The 13,986-nt window shown below is 39.8% G+C and overlaps 1 protein-coding gene across 1 annotated transcript in view; it reads left to right on the top strand.

The window, feature by feature from the left end:
- LOC119177330 (N(G),N(G)-dimethylarginine dimethylaminohydrolase 1) overlaps nt 1-13,986 on the top strand; it is a 111,368-nt gene extending 97,382 nt beyond the window's left edge. Inside the window, exons 4-5 of the mRNA XM_037428802.2 lie at nt 4,203-4,325; nt 7,535-13,986. Of these exons, the coding sequence (XP_037284699.2) occupies nt 4,203-4,325; nt 7,535-7,651 (240 nt within the window). The 3' untranslated portion in view covers nt 7,652-13,986. The remainder of the gene's footprint in view (nt 1-4,202; nt 4,326-7,534) is intronic.

Below are 13,986 nucleotides of genomic sequence, written 5' to 3'. Positions count from 1 at the left end.
TGTTGCTTGATTTTCACTCACGTGAGTAGTTGTTATGTAATGTTACGTGAGTTTAAATCCAGCGAGTGTTATATAATTTTATGCTATGTCTAGTCAAGTGACTAGTTGTAACTTGTTATGTGATCCTACATCATTTTAGTCACTTGACTAGTTGGTGATGTATTATTCTTAGTCCTGTGAGTAGTTACGTGATTTTAGTACCATGATCAGTTACATGATTTTCAGTCATCTAATAGACTTGCCCATCATGGTAATTGCATTCTATGCCAGATAAATTGGCGCACTTGTTGTGGGTGTGAAGCAAAAGTTGAAGAGGACAAAGTGAGTGTGTACTAACTAGTTCATGATGATAGTTACTGTTCGCACTACTGGCACAATGAAAAGCTTATAGAGCTCTTCTCTTAAAATATTTGTTTAATGCTTAGTAATGAAAGAAGTACTTGTTGTAAGCACACATGACCACTACTGATGTCTGGTTCGTAAGATTTTTCTTTAACTGTTTGTTTTCTTATAAATTATTGGTAAAGTTAGCTGGGTCGCCCTGTAGGCTGCTGTCAGGAGTGCCAGCTAGGTGTTAAGGCAAAGTCATGAATAATGAAACGAATGTACGAAAAAAAACAAATGTGAAAGGAGAAACGTTGGTGGTAGCGAGTTTCAAATGTATGGCCACACGCTGAGCAGCAGAGTGTCTTAGCCATTGGGAGAAATACCAACGCGTACAAATTGAATATCTGAACTGTGTGAATGTGTTGTACGGGTGGAAATGCAGCAAGACACTGATAAATGCAAGAAAGAATGTCAAACATGGCATTTCGAAACTACTTGACAATGCTGTGCAGAGCTGGCAACTACAGCAAGATAGTTACAAACGTAAGAAATAAGAGGAATGGCTCCACATTGATGCCACTCGACAGTGACGTTCCTAAGAAGGTTGCATAGCAGAACAAGCAGGGTAAATACAAGTGCATTAGTCGTGTTACTAATGTATTATACTTGATGTCATTATACTGAGGTATTATACTTGATGAATTGTACTAAAGCATTGTACTTGACATCATCAGGAACAAATATCACATCATTTTACTTCAAAGAGCAACATACAATGACAAAACAGTAGGCAATCAGCAGCAGATGCTTACGCATAGCTTAAACAACTCCCAGAAAAGATCTCTCATGAAAATTTTTTATTGCAGTAGCAACTATAGGGACACTTTGTGAATTATGCAATATGTCCACAATTCAGGGTAGCACGTGCCTGTCTAAAATCAGTGAGTGGTGGCTACACTAGCTCTCTGAGCAGCTATTTTGGCAGGCATTCCTTGCACACTACCTTGCTGTGGCAGGCGCATAATCAGTGTGGCTCTGTGTGCTATTTTCCTCTATGGGGCTCCCTCAGCACCACACAATTGTTGACTACCTGGAAGATGCTGCTATGGTGGTACAAAGGGGTGGTATGTGACAAATGCCTTATCTACGCTGCGTGAGAGAACCGTGCGTAATACAGTGAAAATATTGGCCACTGCTGGGGGTGCTGCCGCGTTCAAAGGTGCCATGCTTGTGATAGACAGTACTTTTGCCAGCTTGCTGAGACACTTCACCTTTGCTCATTGAGTAGTCATTTGCAAGATTTGTCATGTTGGGGCGGTGGGCTGCCGCATAAGGCAATGGCTCTTGTAGCAGTCTTTTCCTCTTTCCACATGAGGAAAAAAATCAATACCTGGGATGTTCTGTGTGAAAAAATGGATATTAGAATGTTTACTTCTGTAGATGAGAAGGTCTAGATTGTGTGAGCAAAACTTGTCTACAGCACTGTATTCACAGTTTTAAAAGTGGCTTTGAATTTAATGAAGCCGTGTTCAATGCTTTTGCTCCAAGAACTAAAAAAAGATGGACATGAGTCTACATATGTGCTTCTCAAGAGTCTGAAATCAAAGGCAAGATTACCAAAAACACTAACAGCAGCATTTGATGTTGAGAAAATGCGGGTCATCTGATCTTTTTCTGAATGTGATGAAGAAGTATGTGATGTCAAGTGTTTGATGAATAAACATGTTACAATTCCTCTTGCGTGCATTTAATGTCCTTATAAAGTCAAAAGTTAGAGAAGGCATTGATGGTGGGATAGAAAAGAAGCCAAACATGATAAATGAAGATTTTCACTGCATCAAGAGCCCCCTCTCCTTAGCTACAGCATTTCCATTTCCACTCGTCAGTAAGTTCCCCAGGCAAAAGGGATTGTAGTTTAAAAATATAAGTTGTAAAATAAATATATAAGTGCTTTGAACATTTCACACTAAACAAAACTTTTAAAAGACAGAGAAGAAGAAAAATGCTAAGACTCCCTATGTGTGAGACAGAATAGAAAATGAGTGGAACAGACACGGGAAAGAAAAATACACACCCAAATGCTGCAACCCGCAACTCACTATGAAACAAAAAGACATTTTTGGCAGCTCACGCTTCTGTGAGGCAAGATGTACTTCTATGTAACTGCGCATTTTACCGATGCTGTTGCTGACGATGATGATGAATTGTGGCTCTTCGCAATGGGTGAGCAGCTCTTAACTGCCCACTTGTTGCACAACTCACACAATTTGACACTTGGCGCAATTCTGTGCTTCTGCCACATAGCTGTAAACATGACTCCTCGCCTGAAATGACACCTCTCTTTGGTCTTTTTCCAAAGCAGTCTCACACGCTGGCATTGGCTCTGTAGAGGAATACTTGACTGCCGTGCAGAATACTTGGGCTCAATTCTAGCTCAAAAACCTGATTTTTATTCTTTGCATTCATTGGGATTTTTCACTCACAGACCATGCCACCACCATTACCGAATTCTCTGCGACGCAGACCATCGCAGCAAAACGCTATTGAATTGAAAGCCAAAGCACTATAAACACAGCCTTACTGTGCACACATGCAAAGGGGTAAATTGAAATAAAGTTGGTGAAACCTGTCAAGGCTAGCCGATGGCTTATAAACATCTAATTATCTGAAGCTAAATGTCACACGTCAGTTGCGTCTAAATTATAAGAATTTTATGATTTTTCATTATGTTAAGTAACACCGCTTGGAATTTCCAATATGTGCTCTTCAGTGTATAAATTATTAATTTACTTTTAAAGTGCTTGCACGGACACAGCACATAAGTAATTATATTGAAAAAGGTGAAAGTAGTGCCTCGCACTTAAACACTGTACAGTTTACTGCCACTGTCACAGGCATCTTTGGCACAGGCAGGTAGCTGCCATCTTTCATGTAGCCCTCTGTTCTTGCCTGCACACCACCCCCCCTCTAGCCACCATAATGCTGTAATAGCTGCTTGCCGTTCAGTGGTGTAAGCAGTAGTGTCGCCTGGTGAAGTCCGGCTATGGGTGTAAGATTCAAACCCTAGGTTTCAGTGTTGCACACTCTGTGAGCCTGGATTCATCTTGCCGAAGTTCTAAGGCTAATCACACTTTTCAATATCCAAAAGTGGTTTTGTAGAGGCGCTTAAATTTCCCCTTTATAAAAAAATTGATAGCTAATATTTAAATGGTAATTGTTTGATAGCAAAAAGATTAGTGATAAATTTTCTTGTATTATTTATTATCCCATTGCTGCCACTGCTGATGGCATGTGTTTGTTGTGTCCAGCTTTTTATTTCAGGACAGCTGTTGTTAGAACCTTTCTTCTAGATCTTCGTTGATGCGTTTGGTATAAAATGCAGCCATCCAAAGTGTCAGAAGGCTGTGGCAATGTGTGCAATAGATAACCTTTTTTTTCTTTTTCAACTTTATTACCCTATTGAGATTGGTAGTGGTGACAATATGAATGCAAAGATAGCAGCCAATGATGTGTAACCATGAATCTGTAAGCCCCGCCGCGGTGGTCTAGTGGCTAAAGTACTCGGCTGCTGACCCGCCGGTCGCGGGATCGAATCCTGGCAGCAGCAGCTGCATTTAGGATGGAGGCGAAAACCTTGTAGGCACGTGTGCTCAGATTTGGGCGCACGTTAAAGAACCCCATGTGGTCAAAATTTCCGCAGCCCTCCATTACAGGGTCTCTCATAATCATATGGTGGTTTTGGGATGTAAAACCCCACATATCAATCATGAATCTGTCACATTTTTTGCATAGAGATGTCAGTTTTTCTGTTGATGTGTTATCCACACATTAAGATTGCCATCAACTGACTGTGATTTTCCTGGTTATTACTGCAGCAAGTGGAGAGAGAGGCAACATTCCAGTATCAGACGGTGACTTTGCCTGAAGAGAGGGCAGCAGGCTGTTTATACATCAATGGGCGCTTGCTGCACAGGCATGAGTTTCCAGCTGCTAATCAGGTAAGGTAGTAGCTTCGTAATAGTTTGTGCGTCATGTCGGTAGTGTTTCATTGTCTGTTATACCTTATTCGATAAACTCTGTATGGCTGAAGGCAGCAGGTACCACTCATGTGCTTGTTAATTAGCTTTGGCTACTGGTCTGCCTAAGTGTGTTTTTCCGGACAGTTCTCTTAACTCAGATTTTCGCATGAAATATTACAGTGCACTTCTCACTACTTCAAGAAAGTATCAAGGCTTTAAATGAATGCGGGAAGGAGCTTCCAATTTTTTGTTTCTGTTATGTGTAGTGAAGTTGTAAGATGTCTGAAACATGTTGTCAGAAATAAAATGAAGTTAAAAAATAAAAACAAGCTACAATGCAATTGGTACGTGTGTTGCAAACATCATATGGTCATGAAGTAGAAGAAATATTGCTGTAGTAAAAATTATCATTTAATTTAGTTGCAAACACATTCAAGCTACTCTTTAGACATCAAGTGGAATCCCTGACTTCTGGATGTAAATAAATGCAAACATATTTCCTTTTATTTTTTTATATGGTGCATGTCACAGTTTGTCACTTTTTAGTTTTTATTGCTATAGCAATTATTTGGACACCCTCAGATGGATTTCGACGTTGGTAACCATCGTCATTCACTGTATATGTATACGTATCTATACATATGTAAACACAAGAGAAAAAAATAATCCAGAAAAATATTTCGGCACGTGGAATTGAACGTCCAATCTCTTGCTTGTGAGTGCGTGGTTTTAGCCCCTGAGCCATGAAGGAGCACCTCCTTCAATGTTGAAACGGCAAGCTATTTATATCTATCACAACTGGTGACCCGGGGGGGGGGGGGGGGGGGGGGGGGACTATTGTGTTTTTAGCATTACCAGCGAGATGGCGCTATGAGTGTGCATTGCCAGATCAGCCCGACACGCACTGTATGTTGATCTCTCACGCGTACTTTGGCCCGTGGAGGGTGGGGGTGGGGGTAGATGCTCATGCGTGCGTGCTCTTATCTTGCGGTATAGAGAATTGTACGCTTTGGGCTTTTATCGGAATGATTCTGTTGTAGTTACCGGGCGCGCAAAGTTCACTGCACTCACTGCACAGTCTCCGTTTGCGAAAAGGGCGCGCTTTTCAGACACAGCTAAGTAACAACTGAGACACTTATTGGTGTAGTGTCGTTGACATCACACTAATGACAAATGGGTGAAAATCATGACACCACCTTGTCTCACTTCATCATTTTTCACCCTGAAACAAAAGTGTGCAGTGAAAAAGTAAGGCTGGTTTCGATGTGGAGAGACGTTATAATATGTCATGTAAAAATTTTGATGACAGAACTATATTGGGGACCCCTGTAACTGTTTGAGACAGAAATGATGCGATACTCTATTGTATAAAGTCTTCCATCATGTAATGAGTGAAACGAATGCTTAAATTAGAAATAGATTTATATTTCTGGAGGGGTATTCTTGTGGTTTGCTGCTTTTGGTATATATTATTCTAACACTTATAGTATCCTTTTCAGAGTATGTGCTGTTATGCAGCGTGTGTCTAAAATGTTTTATGAATGGCCCCATATGTTAAAAACCACTCTGGTTAGGATTAGGTGCCCGTGCATATGCACTCAAAGACATGTGAACATGTGCCCCCGACCGTACAAATCATTAATGTCCTCGATTGATCCCCCTTTTATGTTGAAATTGAAGCAGTAGTGCTCGTTGCAACTATGTCATTTCAATATAAAGTGCAAGATCGAGCAACATGTAAACATGAACATTGCATCAAGTTTGGCAAAATGGTGATGGAGACTTATGAAATGTTAATGCAAGTGTCCAGTGTTGAAGTAGTGAGTAAAAAGAGTGTGTTTGAATGGTTTAAACCCTTTAAAGACGGAAAGCAACGTGTCAGAGAGAGATTGTGGATGATAGCCAACAATGCATGATGATGGTGCTCTGAGCAATGCCACAAGAAGCATTGTATGGCAGTTTTCAACAACTTTACAACGACTGTCAGAATTGTGTTGAAGTGAACGGCAGTACACATATTTTGATTGTAACTCTTGTTTCCTTTATTTTCTGATATTAGTACTCGCCAAACTTTTCAGGTTCACACTACATTTGGAAATTTATTATTATTACTGATTACATTCCTACTCTTACTGCTTTGTAAAGATGTCTGCTTAATTTTGTTCTACGGAAAATGATGTAAATACATTAAATTTATAAAGTGGCAGCAGCAGGCACAGGTCTGAGTTGACTGGCAGAACATGGGAGAGGCTTTTGTCCTGCAGTGGGCGTAGTCAGGATGAGGATAATGATGATGATGATACTAAATTTGCTTCTTTCTTTCTTCAAATTTTGAGCATATATGAGGAGTGTTCTAATGGAAAGGTATGAGACATGTTAAGAATATGGCCATTAACGTAGTGCCTATGCCACTATGGGAGAACATAGCAAGACATCTAATAATGTGATTGGAGTCTCTGCCATGGATCGGAGCTTGCGGGGGTGTCTGAATGTGCAGGAATGAGCAAAGGCTCTTATACAGAGCACTGCTCATATACATGAATGGGCAGCATAAACAGATAATGTAGGGCCGGTTGGTACATGAATAATGAAGTGAAAAACAGTGCGAAACACAAGACAGTGAAAGAAACGGACAAAGCGCTTCGTCCGTCTCTTTCACTGTCTTGTGTTTCGCGTTGTTTTTTGCTTTGTTGAAAGTTTTTAACACATGACATTTACTATCTTGTACTTCAAAGCATGGTGCAAAATGTGCAGTTCTCTAAGAACACAAGCACAGAGCAACCATTATATGTGAGGCCAAGTGAGAAAGGCAAAGTTCCTACAGGCCTCAAGGTAACTCACAGCTTACAAAGATGTAAGGGCTATGTTCATTCTTGCTTTTTTGTGTGTGTAATAATTGCTGTGATCTAACATGCCACAATTACAATACGATCGAGGCACACTGGAGTGGGGGACTCCAGATTAATTTCGGCCTTATGGGGTACTTGAAAGTGCAATAGAATCTAAGTGCACAGTTGTTTTTTTTTTATTTTACATTAATCAAAAGGTGGCTGCAGTGGTCGGAAATAAGACTGAAATTCACCAGTCTAACCTACCATGGCAGGTCTTTCTTTTTGGCTGTGTGTGCATTTGCATGAATTACCGTTCTCACTGCTTGTTGAAACCAACTTATGCATTCTTTTTACCAGGAGTTCGCCCAGAAGATTGACTATGGCCGTGTGACACTTTCGGTAACGGAACTAAGCAAAGCCAGCACAGGTCTTCCCAGCCTGGCCCTTTTGGTGCGAAAGAGCAGGCACCATTGAAACCATGACCACATCCAGCTTTTAAGCATTTGCACTCCCACTGTTTCATTTTGCCAACTCTGGTTAGGCACTGTTCAAACAAGTATTACATGCAGGCCATGTGTTACCAGTGCACAATATAATTGACAGCTAGATGTAGCGCAAAGAAAAAAAACTCTTGTTCTTTCCAAAGCATTTTTTTCAAGCTTTGTGTCAAAGTATCTGCTGCCCAACAACTGATTGGTACATAGAGGACTCATGCATCCCCAAAATTTTTTCACTTTTATAGTGAGTGCGCACATGCTTGCTGCTTATGAGTATAGCCACAAATGAGCATGGCAGTGTTGCAGTGGTGATCTCGTAGCCCCGTCCGGCTTTTTTTCTTGGTTGGAACTATGGATTTTGTCTTTGACAACTCTTTCTAAAGCATCAATGTTTTTTGTTTATGTTGTGAACAGCAAGCTACAATTTATGTGTTTGTCATGCTTTGTTTTGTCTTGAAAGATTTGGCCACACATACACGGCACTGGTGCTGCATTGTTGAACATTTAAAACTACGTCTTTAGCAGGTTCTGATTGTTCTAACTTTGATGGTCACATGTAGCATTTTTTTCTTCAGTGAGCATTATTTTCATACTGCTTCATGCTCAACTGTGTGCACATTGAACATTATACTATTAGCTAGAGATCGCTTATTATGCCTTGAGGCAACCTTGTTGATTTGTGATAATCTTCATTGGCTTTCATTATTGGTTGCAAAAATGTTTCTTTCTTTCCAGCATCCAGTAAGAGTAACAAAATTAAAGGTGTTCCTATAAATCTAAATGCAGGTACTAATACCATGCCGGAAATGATCAGTCACACATCCTCGTTAGCTTGTCTAGCCATTTTCATTCATTGCTGTTTATATTTTCTTCTTTCAGTCAGTCTCAATTTCATCAGCTTTCAAGAACAAATAACATTGCACTTACTGAGTGTCAGAGTGAATTTTCTGTGCCTTTCTTAAGTTTTTCACTCATTGTCCATTAGCATTAGATGGCAACAGATAGTGTCACACTGATTTAATGCTGTTGTAGATTTTGCTTGCGTTGCATAGTTCAAGGAGGTTCTGCACCTAGTAGTATTCCCTTACGGAATGTGTGCCTTGGAAGCTATACATCTGCTCATATATGTAGTTATAATTCATTGTTTGTTGCATCATTATACTCTCAGCAGCTTGTTTATACCAAGCACAAGGAGGTACTATAATAAAGCTTTGTCTGTGACAAAGCTTCGCTAAAACTTTACAATAAGCACTATGCTTCATTGTTGAAGGCTTTACATCTACGCACAAATGATTATGTCCAGAAAGAAAAAAAAGGAACCTTTGGTGTTGCATTGAAGAGCTAGAACTTGTGAAATTGTGCAGGAAAAAAAAAGTGTGTGCACTCTGTTTAAGGAGTTCCCTCTTGCTTATTCGTTTTGCTGTGAGTAGGTATGAGATGTGTGATTCAAGTGTGGCTTCAATAGGCCTTAAAGGGGCTTTGTAACACTTCTTGAACTTGGAAAATACTGCCAATTGGTAGTTGAGGCTCCTGTGCACGTGTGAGCCAAGTATTATAGCACTAGAGCACTGCATGTGGCAGGGAATTTGCAATTGCATTTGAAGGACATCTAGAGATTGCTCACACTTTTCTCAGGAGGTTATGTAAGCAAGGGACCCAACTGCGTCGTGAAAGGAAGAACACGAATATTGGCTCAATTAAGCATTATTATGCTGGATAGTTCTTGCGGCTGCCTCGGGCTGCCACCATGTGCCAGGGCTACACTCTGTAGTGTGCTATAATCACATGGTAGTGACACTAGCGCTCTCGTGATCACAGTAAAAGTGAGTAGATGCGTTCGCAGAAAAAAAAATACATATATGTGCGAAAACTCTGAAGGTCATGACTCGTCAATGTGGCTTCTTGCCCTTTGCTTGCCCCCCCCCCCCCCCCCCCCGTTTTAGCTTTCAGTGTGCTCATCAAGACAAAATGATAGTGCAGCAAATTGTGCAGCAAATCCCAGTCACTCTGCTCATATTTGGTGCATTCGAAAAAGTTTTGAGGCAATCTATTCATGGGAAAATAAACTTCTATAGTGCAACATTCCAGTTATTAGTACTCTGAAAAGTGTTGCAAGGCCCCTTCAAAAAGGCATGTCGGTAACTGTGGTGGCACTGTGTTTACTAAGATACAGATATGTGTGGACTCTTGAGACATGTTCTTTAAAGCTCTTAAGGGTGGTTGCAACTAAAATGACTGCTAAAGGCTGCATTTTTCCCCTCTAGAGTGCTTACGTTATTTTTGCAGTCACAGTTTAAAATTTATCTAATGAATATTTATGCTATTTGAATGACTGATCTTTTTTGTGGCGACACTATAGTGTCTGAAATACATATTTAAGCAGCTCTTGAAATTTGTGCTAGTAGTAAGCAACTAGAAGAAGCTTCTTATTCTGCGTAGCTGTCCAGATCCTCACTGTGCCGAAAATGTGCCGATTTTATGCACTTGCATTCTGTCGTGCCCAGTGCCTTGCAGAGCACGATAAGGAAGTAAGAGCCAAGCTATGTCTTGAGCTGCCATGCTGCTTGGGTGGTTATGTGGATGCATATTTAATGCCAGGAAAGCAGCACAATGTTTGCAGCATTCTTTGCATTGCATCGCAGTCTACTGAGTGTGGTCCTATCTGTATAGCATACACAACTTTCTTGATTAGAGCCATCCCAGACCAGGCCCCTGTGACACACTAGTTACTATTAAGCTTTCATTTTATAAGCCTTTGCTTAGGTAAACTGGCTTTGCAAACATCATTTTTGCCAAGTGTATCGTGCACAGAAGATCATGTCTTGAGACGATGTGGGAATGTGTGCCCTTCGAAATGCAGAAATTGGCTAGTGAAATAAATGCCTGTCACGATCTAAAGTCAGTATTACTTATCAAATGTTATTTGACCAGAATTGTTAGTATCTGTATGTTAGGGTGGCTATGGCCCCATCTCACTGCCGGTAAATGAGACTTCCAGCCAGAAGCTTTATTATGTCAAGTGATTGGCTAAAGCAGTTTTTTGACGGTTTTTAAGTCTAAAATGATCTACGGATTCTTACATATAACTTTGTTAAAACAATGTTTATAAACATTTCTGAATAAAGTGCTGCTCTGGCAATTCATGCGGCACCTAGCGGCAATATAGGGCAGCTGCATACTGAAGTCCAAACAGTCCAAGCGCCAGTCGTATACGGTTGGAGCATGATAGGATGGTGCCGCCTGTGAAAAAAAAAACGAACGGCCAAGCAGATTTTTTTTCCAGGTGATGCACCAGTGTTAACTTGTTAACTCGAACCTATTAAATGACCATTTTATCCAGTGACTACATGTCGCTGCAGTGCCCGAAGTGTGTAAACAAATTTCGCAGAGATGCGGTGCGCCATCTGCATTACACACACAACGTGACCACTTTAAGAACGCCGCTTGCGCTTGCGGGACCACTGGTGCTGACTAAAATAAGATGCTCCGCATCAACAACCCACTCCCCTTCTACAAAGCAGCACGAACTGCTGTCACACTGCAGAAAACTCAATATTTGTGTCAGCGACAGCAGACGCGACGACCTCCGTGAATCCACTATGCTGCAACACTGCAGGACCCTCTCATGTTCATTCAAGTTGTTAATACACTCTCCAGTCATCATTCCATATGTCCAGAATGTTTGTTGCTGCCTGCAGTAAAAAAAGTAATAATAATAATAATAACAACAATAAAAAACTTTTTATTAGCTATTACCCACTAGGTCCTTTAAATCTTAATTACTAGTCTTTACATTTGTAAGGTGGTTAATCTGCTGCTATCTTTTTTATCCTCAGCATTCGCTATGTAGCATAGAGGTTAGAAGAGCTTTGACTAAGTTCTGTCACGTCTTGCAATGAAGTACAGGCTGTGGGTATTGTATTGGTAGGGCAGATGGGGCAGTGGTAGATTTCACTTGATAGCTGATTGTCTACACTTGCTAGCATCATCAGTACATGTAAAGGTGTGGGTAAATGACATCTTGTCTGAGCTGGCTGTTGTTGGCTTTTGTTGGCTTCATTGCATCAAAAAGAAGATGTTAAATTATGTCATTAAATCGTAATAAATGTTGCATGGCCTTTGGTGCAGTTAAAATTAGAAAAATACAAAAAATCTGGTTCAGTTCGGGTTTATTACAGTACTAAACTTAAGCAGTATTTGTATAGAGACTTCAGTAAGCCAAAGGAGAATCATATTTGCTGCACAATAAATGGTAGTAATGCTTGCAGAATGTTTCTTACTGTTTTTATGTCACAGATAATTATTTCACCAACCAAGCCATAATTTTTCACTGCTGCGGAAAAATACAGCATTACATATTGGTCAGGAGAAGTAGAGCAGTAGTGTTTTCAGTGGTCATAATTACAGCTTTGTAAATTATATATTGAAGAAAAACAAAAGGTGATGTATAATACATATATACATCATCGGACAGTATTTGTACTTAAAGCAATTCTATGGTTTTATGCTGCACAATGCAGACATTAATTTGAAATGATTATTGCACATGAAACAGCACAACGAGTCAAGAGCAGAGTCAGAAAAACAATTTCACCTTTGACCTAAGTGCTGTAAATACTCGGCACAGCCGTGTACAGTTCCAACTCAGTCTGAACTCAGTAACCATTTATTAAAGTACCACGAAAGAAAAAGGTGTCAGAGGGAGGTTTCGTAAAGGGCTGTTGAACATTTTCGTTGTGTGCAAACTATTTTAAATATGTTCTGCTATGGTTCTTTCAAGATGATCCTGTTGAAGTTAGCAGTTGATGTTTGCTCTGTCAACGTGTTACTGTATTGGTGTATTGCTTTGGTTCATTTATGTTTGCTGTGTCAATGTAGCTACTGTATTGGTGTATCGCTTTGGTTCATTTATGTTTGCTGAGTCAACGTAGTTACTGTATTGGTGTATCACTTGGTTCATTTTTGCTGCTATTGCCACATAAACATTCCAATCATTCTTTCTTGTTTGTAAATCCCTCTGCTAGTTTGTTTGTTTCCCAATTCAAGGAAAGGTTGTGGATAGTAATGTTCCTTGCTTTATTGTGATCATAAATCTGAGGCCTATGATATTTATGGTTCTGTGGTCCAGCTAGTCAGAGGTTTTGCTGACACTTATATGCTAGCATTGTCAAGCAGTGCTTTCTTGCAGCTGTTTTTCCTGTTACTTCTAGTGCGTCACTACAATAGTTGTTGTGTTCTTGTTACTATGTTACAGACTTTCACTGGTCCAAATGCACATTCTTTTTTTTTTTTTGGTTGATGGAATATTATGTGTTCATAGCATTTACACTTGTATCTCCTTACTATAGTAGCAGCTTTTTCAGCACAAGGCCTTTTACCAACTGCCAAGTGTCTGTTTCACCATTAGCATCAAAAGTAGAAAATTTGAGATTATTTCCTTAAATTCCACTACAGGTACAAACATCTATCACATTAAAGTATCAGAAGACAGTGTAAATCACTATTGATTCAAGAACACTGTGCATATGTGATATACATATTACTGTCGCACAAGTTGTAGCATAGTGTTCTGCGAACACAGTTTGTCACCTGTTAACATTCTGATAACTTTTCATACATCCAGATGACACATGATTGTTAACAAAAAACAGAAGAGCAGGAGGAACATCATTGACAAAACAAACAGGAGTACCTTTTTACTGTTAACACTCTTGTTCTTGATTTTCTGGGCAGCTAATGAACAAGCAAATACAACATATGACCGTTTAAATAAGAAAATGATGAGTGCTAACACTCTCTGTGAAGATATACAGGTCACACCACTCCAAAAACAACCTTCGAATTTAATTCTCTTTAAATCAGTCTGACCAACTTGTGTGTCACCAACATCACTTTGAAACAGGGTCCACTTTACTAAGTCCTAGTATCCTCATTATTCCTTTTTACATACAAGGCTTATTCCATTTGTGTATTCACTATCTGCCCACACATTTATGTGTGCAGCTTGTTTGTTATGTGGATTATATTATTGTGATGTCTGGTAGCAGTCCAAATTTAATGTATGCATAACTTGCCCTTGATGCTCTGATGTGCCTGTAATGCAGCTTTTGTTTTCTGGGCATAGGTCTTGAAAAGAAAATATATCACTTGCACCCGTTTTTATCATATTGTTCTGATGTAAGCAGTGGTAGCAGCTTCCAAAATAAATGATGTTATTTTCAGTACAAATGGTTGATTATAAATCATCTTGGAGGCTGACATTGTTGCCTGTGTCACAAACAAATGGAAAGCACAATAAAATCATCACAATGA

This window comes from Rhipicephalus microplus, chromosome X (genome assembly GCF_043290135.1).
Source record: "Rhipicephalus microplus isolate Deutch F79 chromosome X, USDA_Rmic, whole genome shotgun sequence".
Taxonomy (NCBI): Eukaryota; Metazoa; Arthropoda; class Arachnida; order Ixodida; family Ixodidae; genus Rhipicephalus; species Rhipicephalus microplus.
Note: the sequence above shows the minus strand (reverse complement) of the source record. Positions and strands in the feature narration are given on the sequence as shown.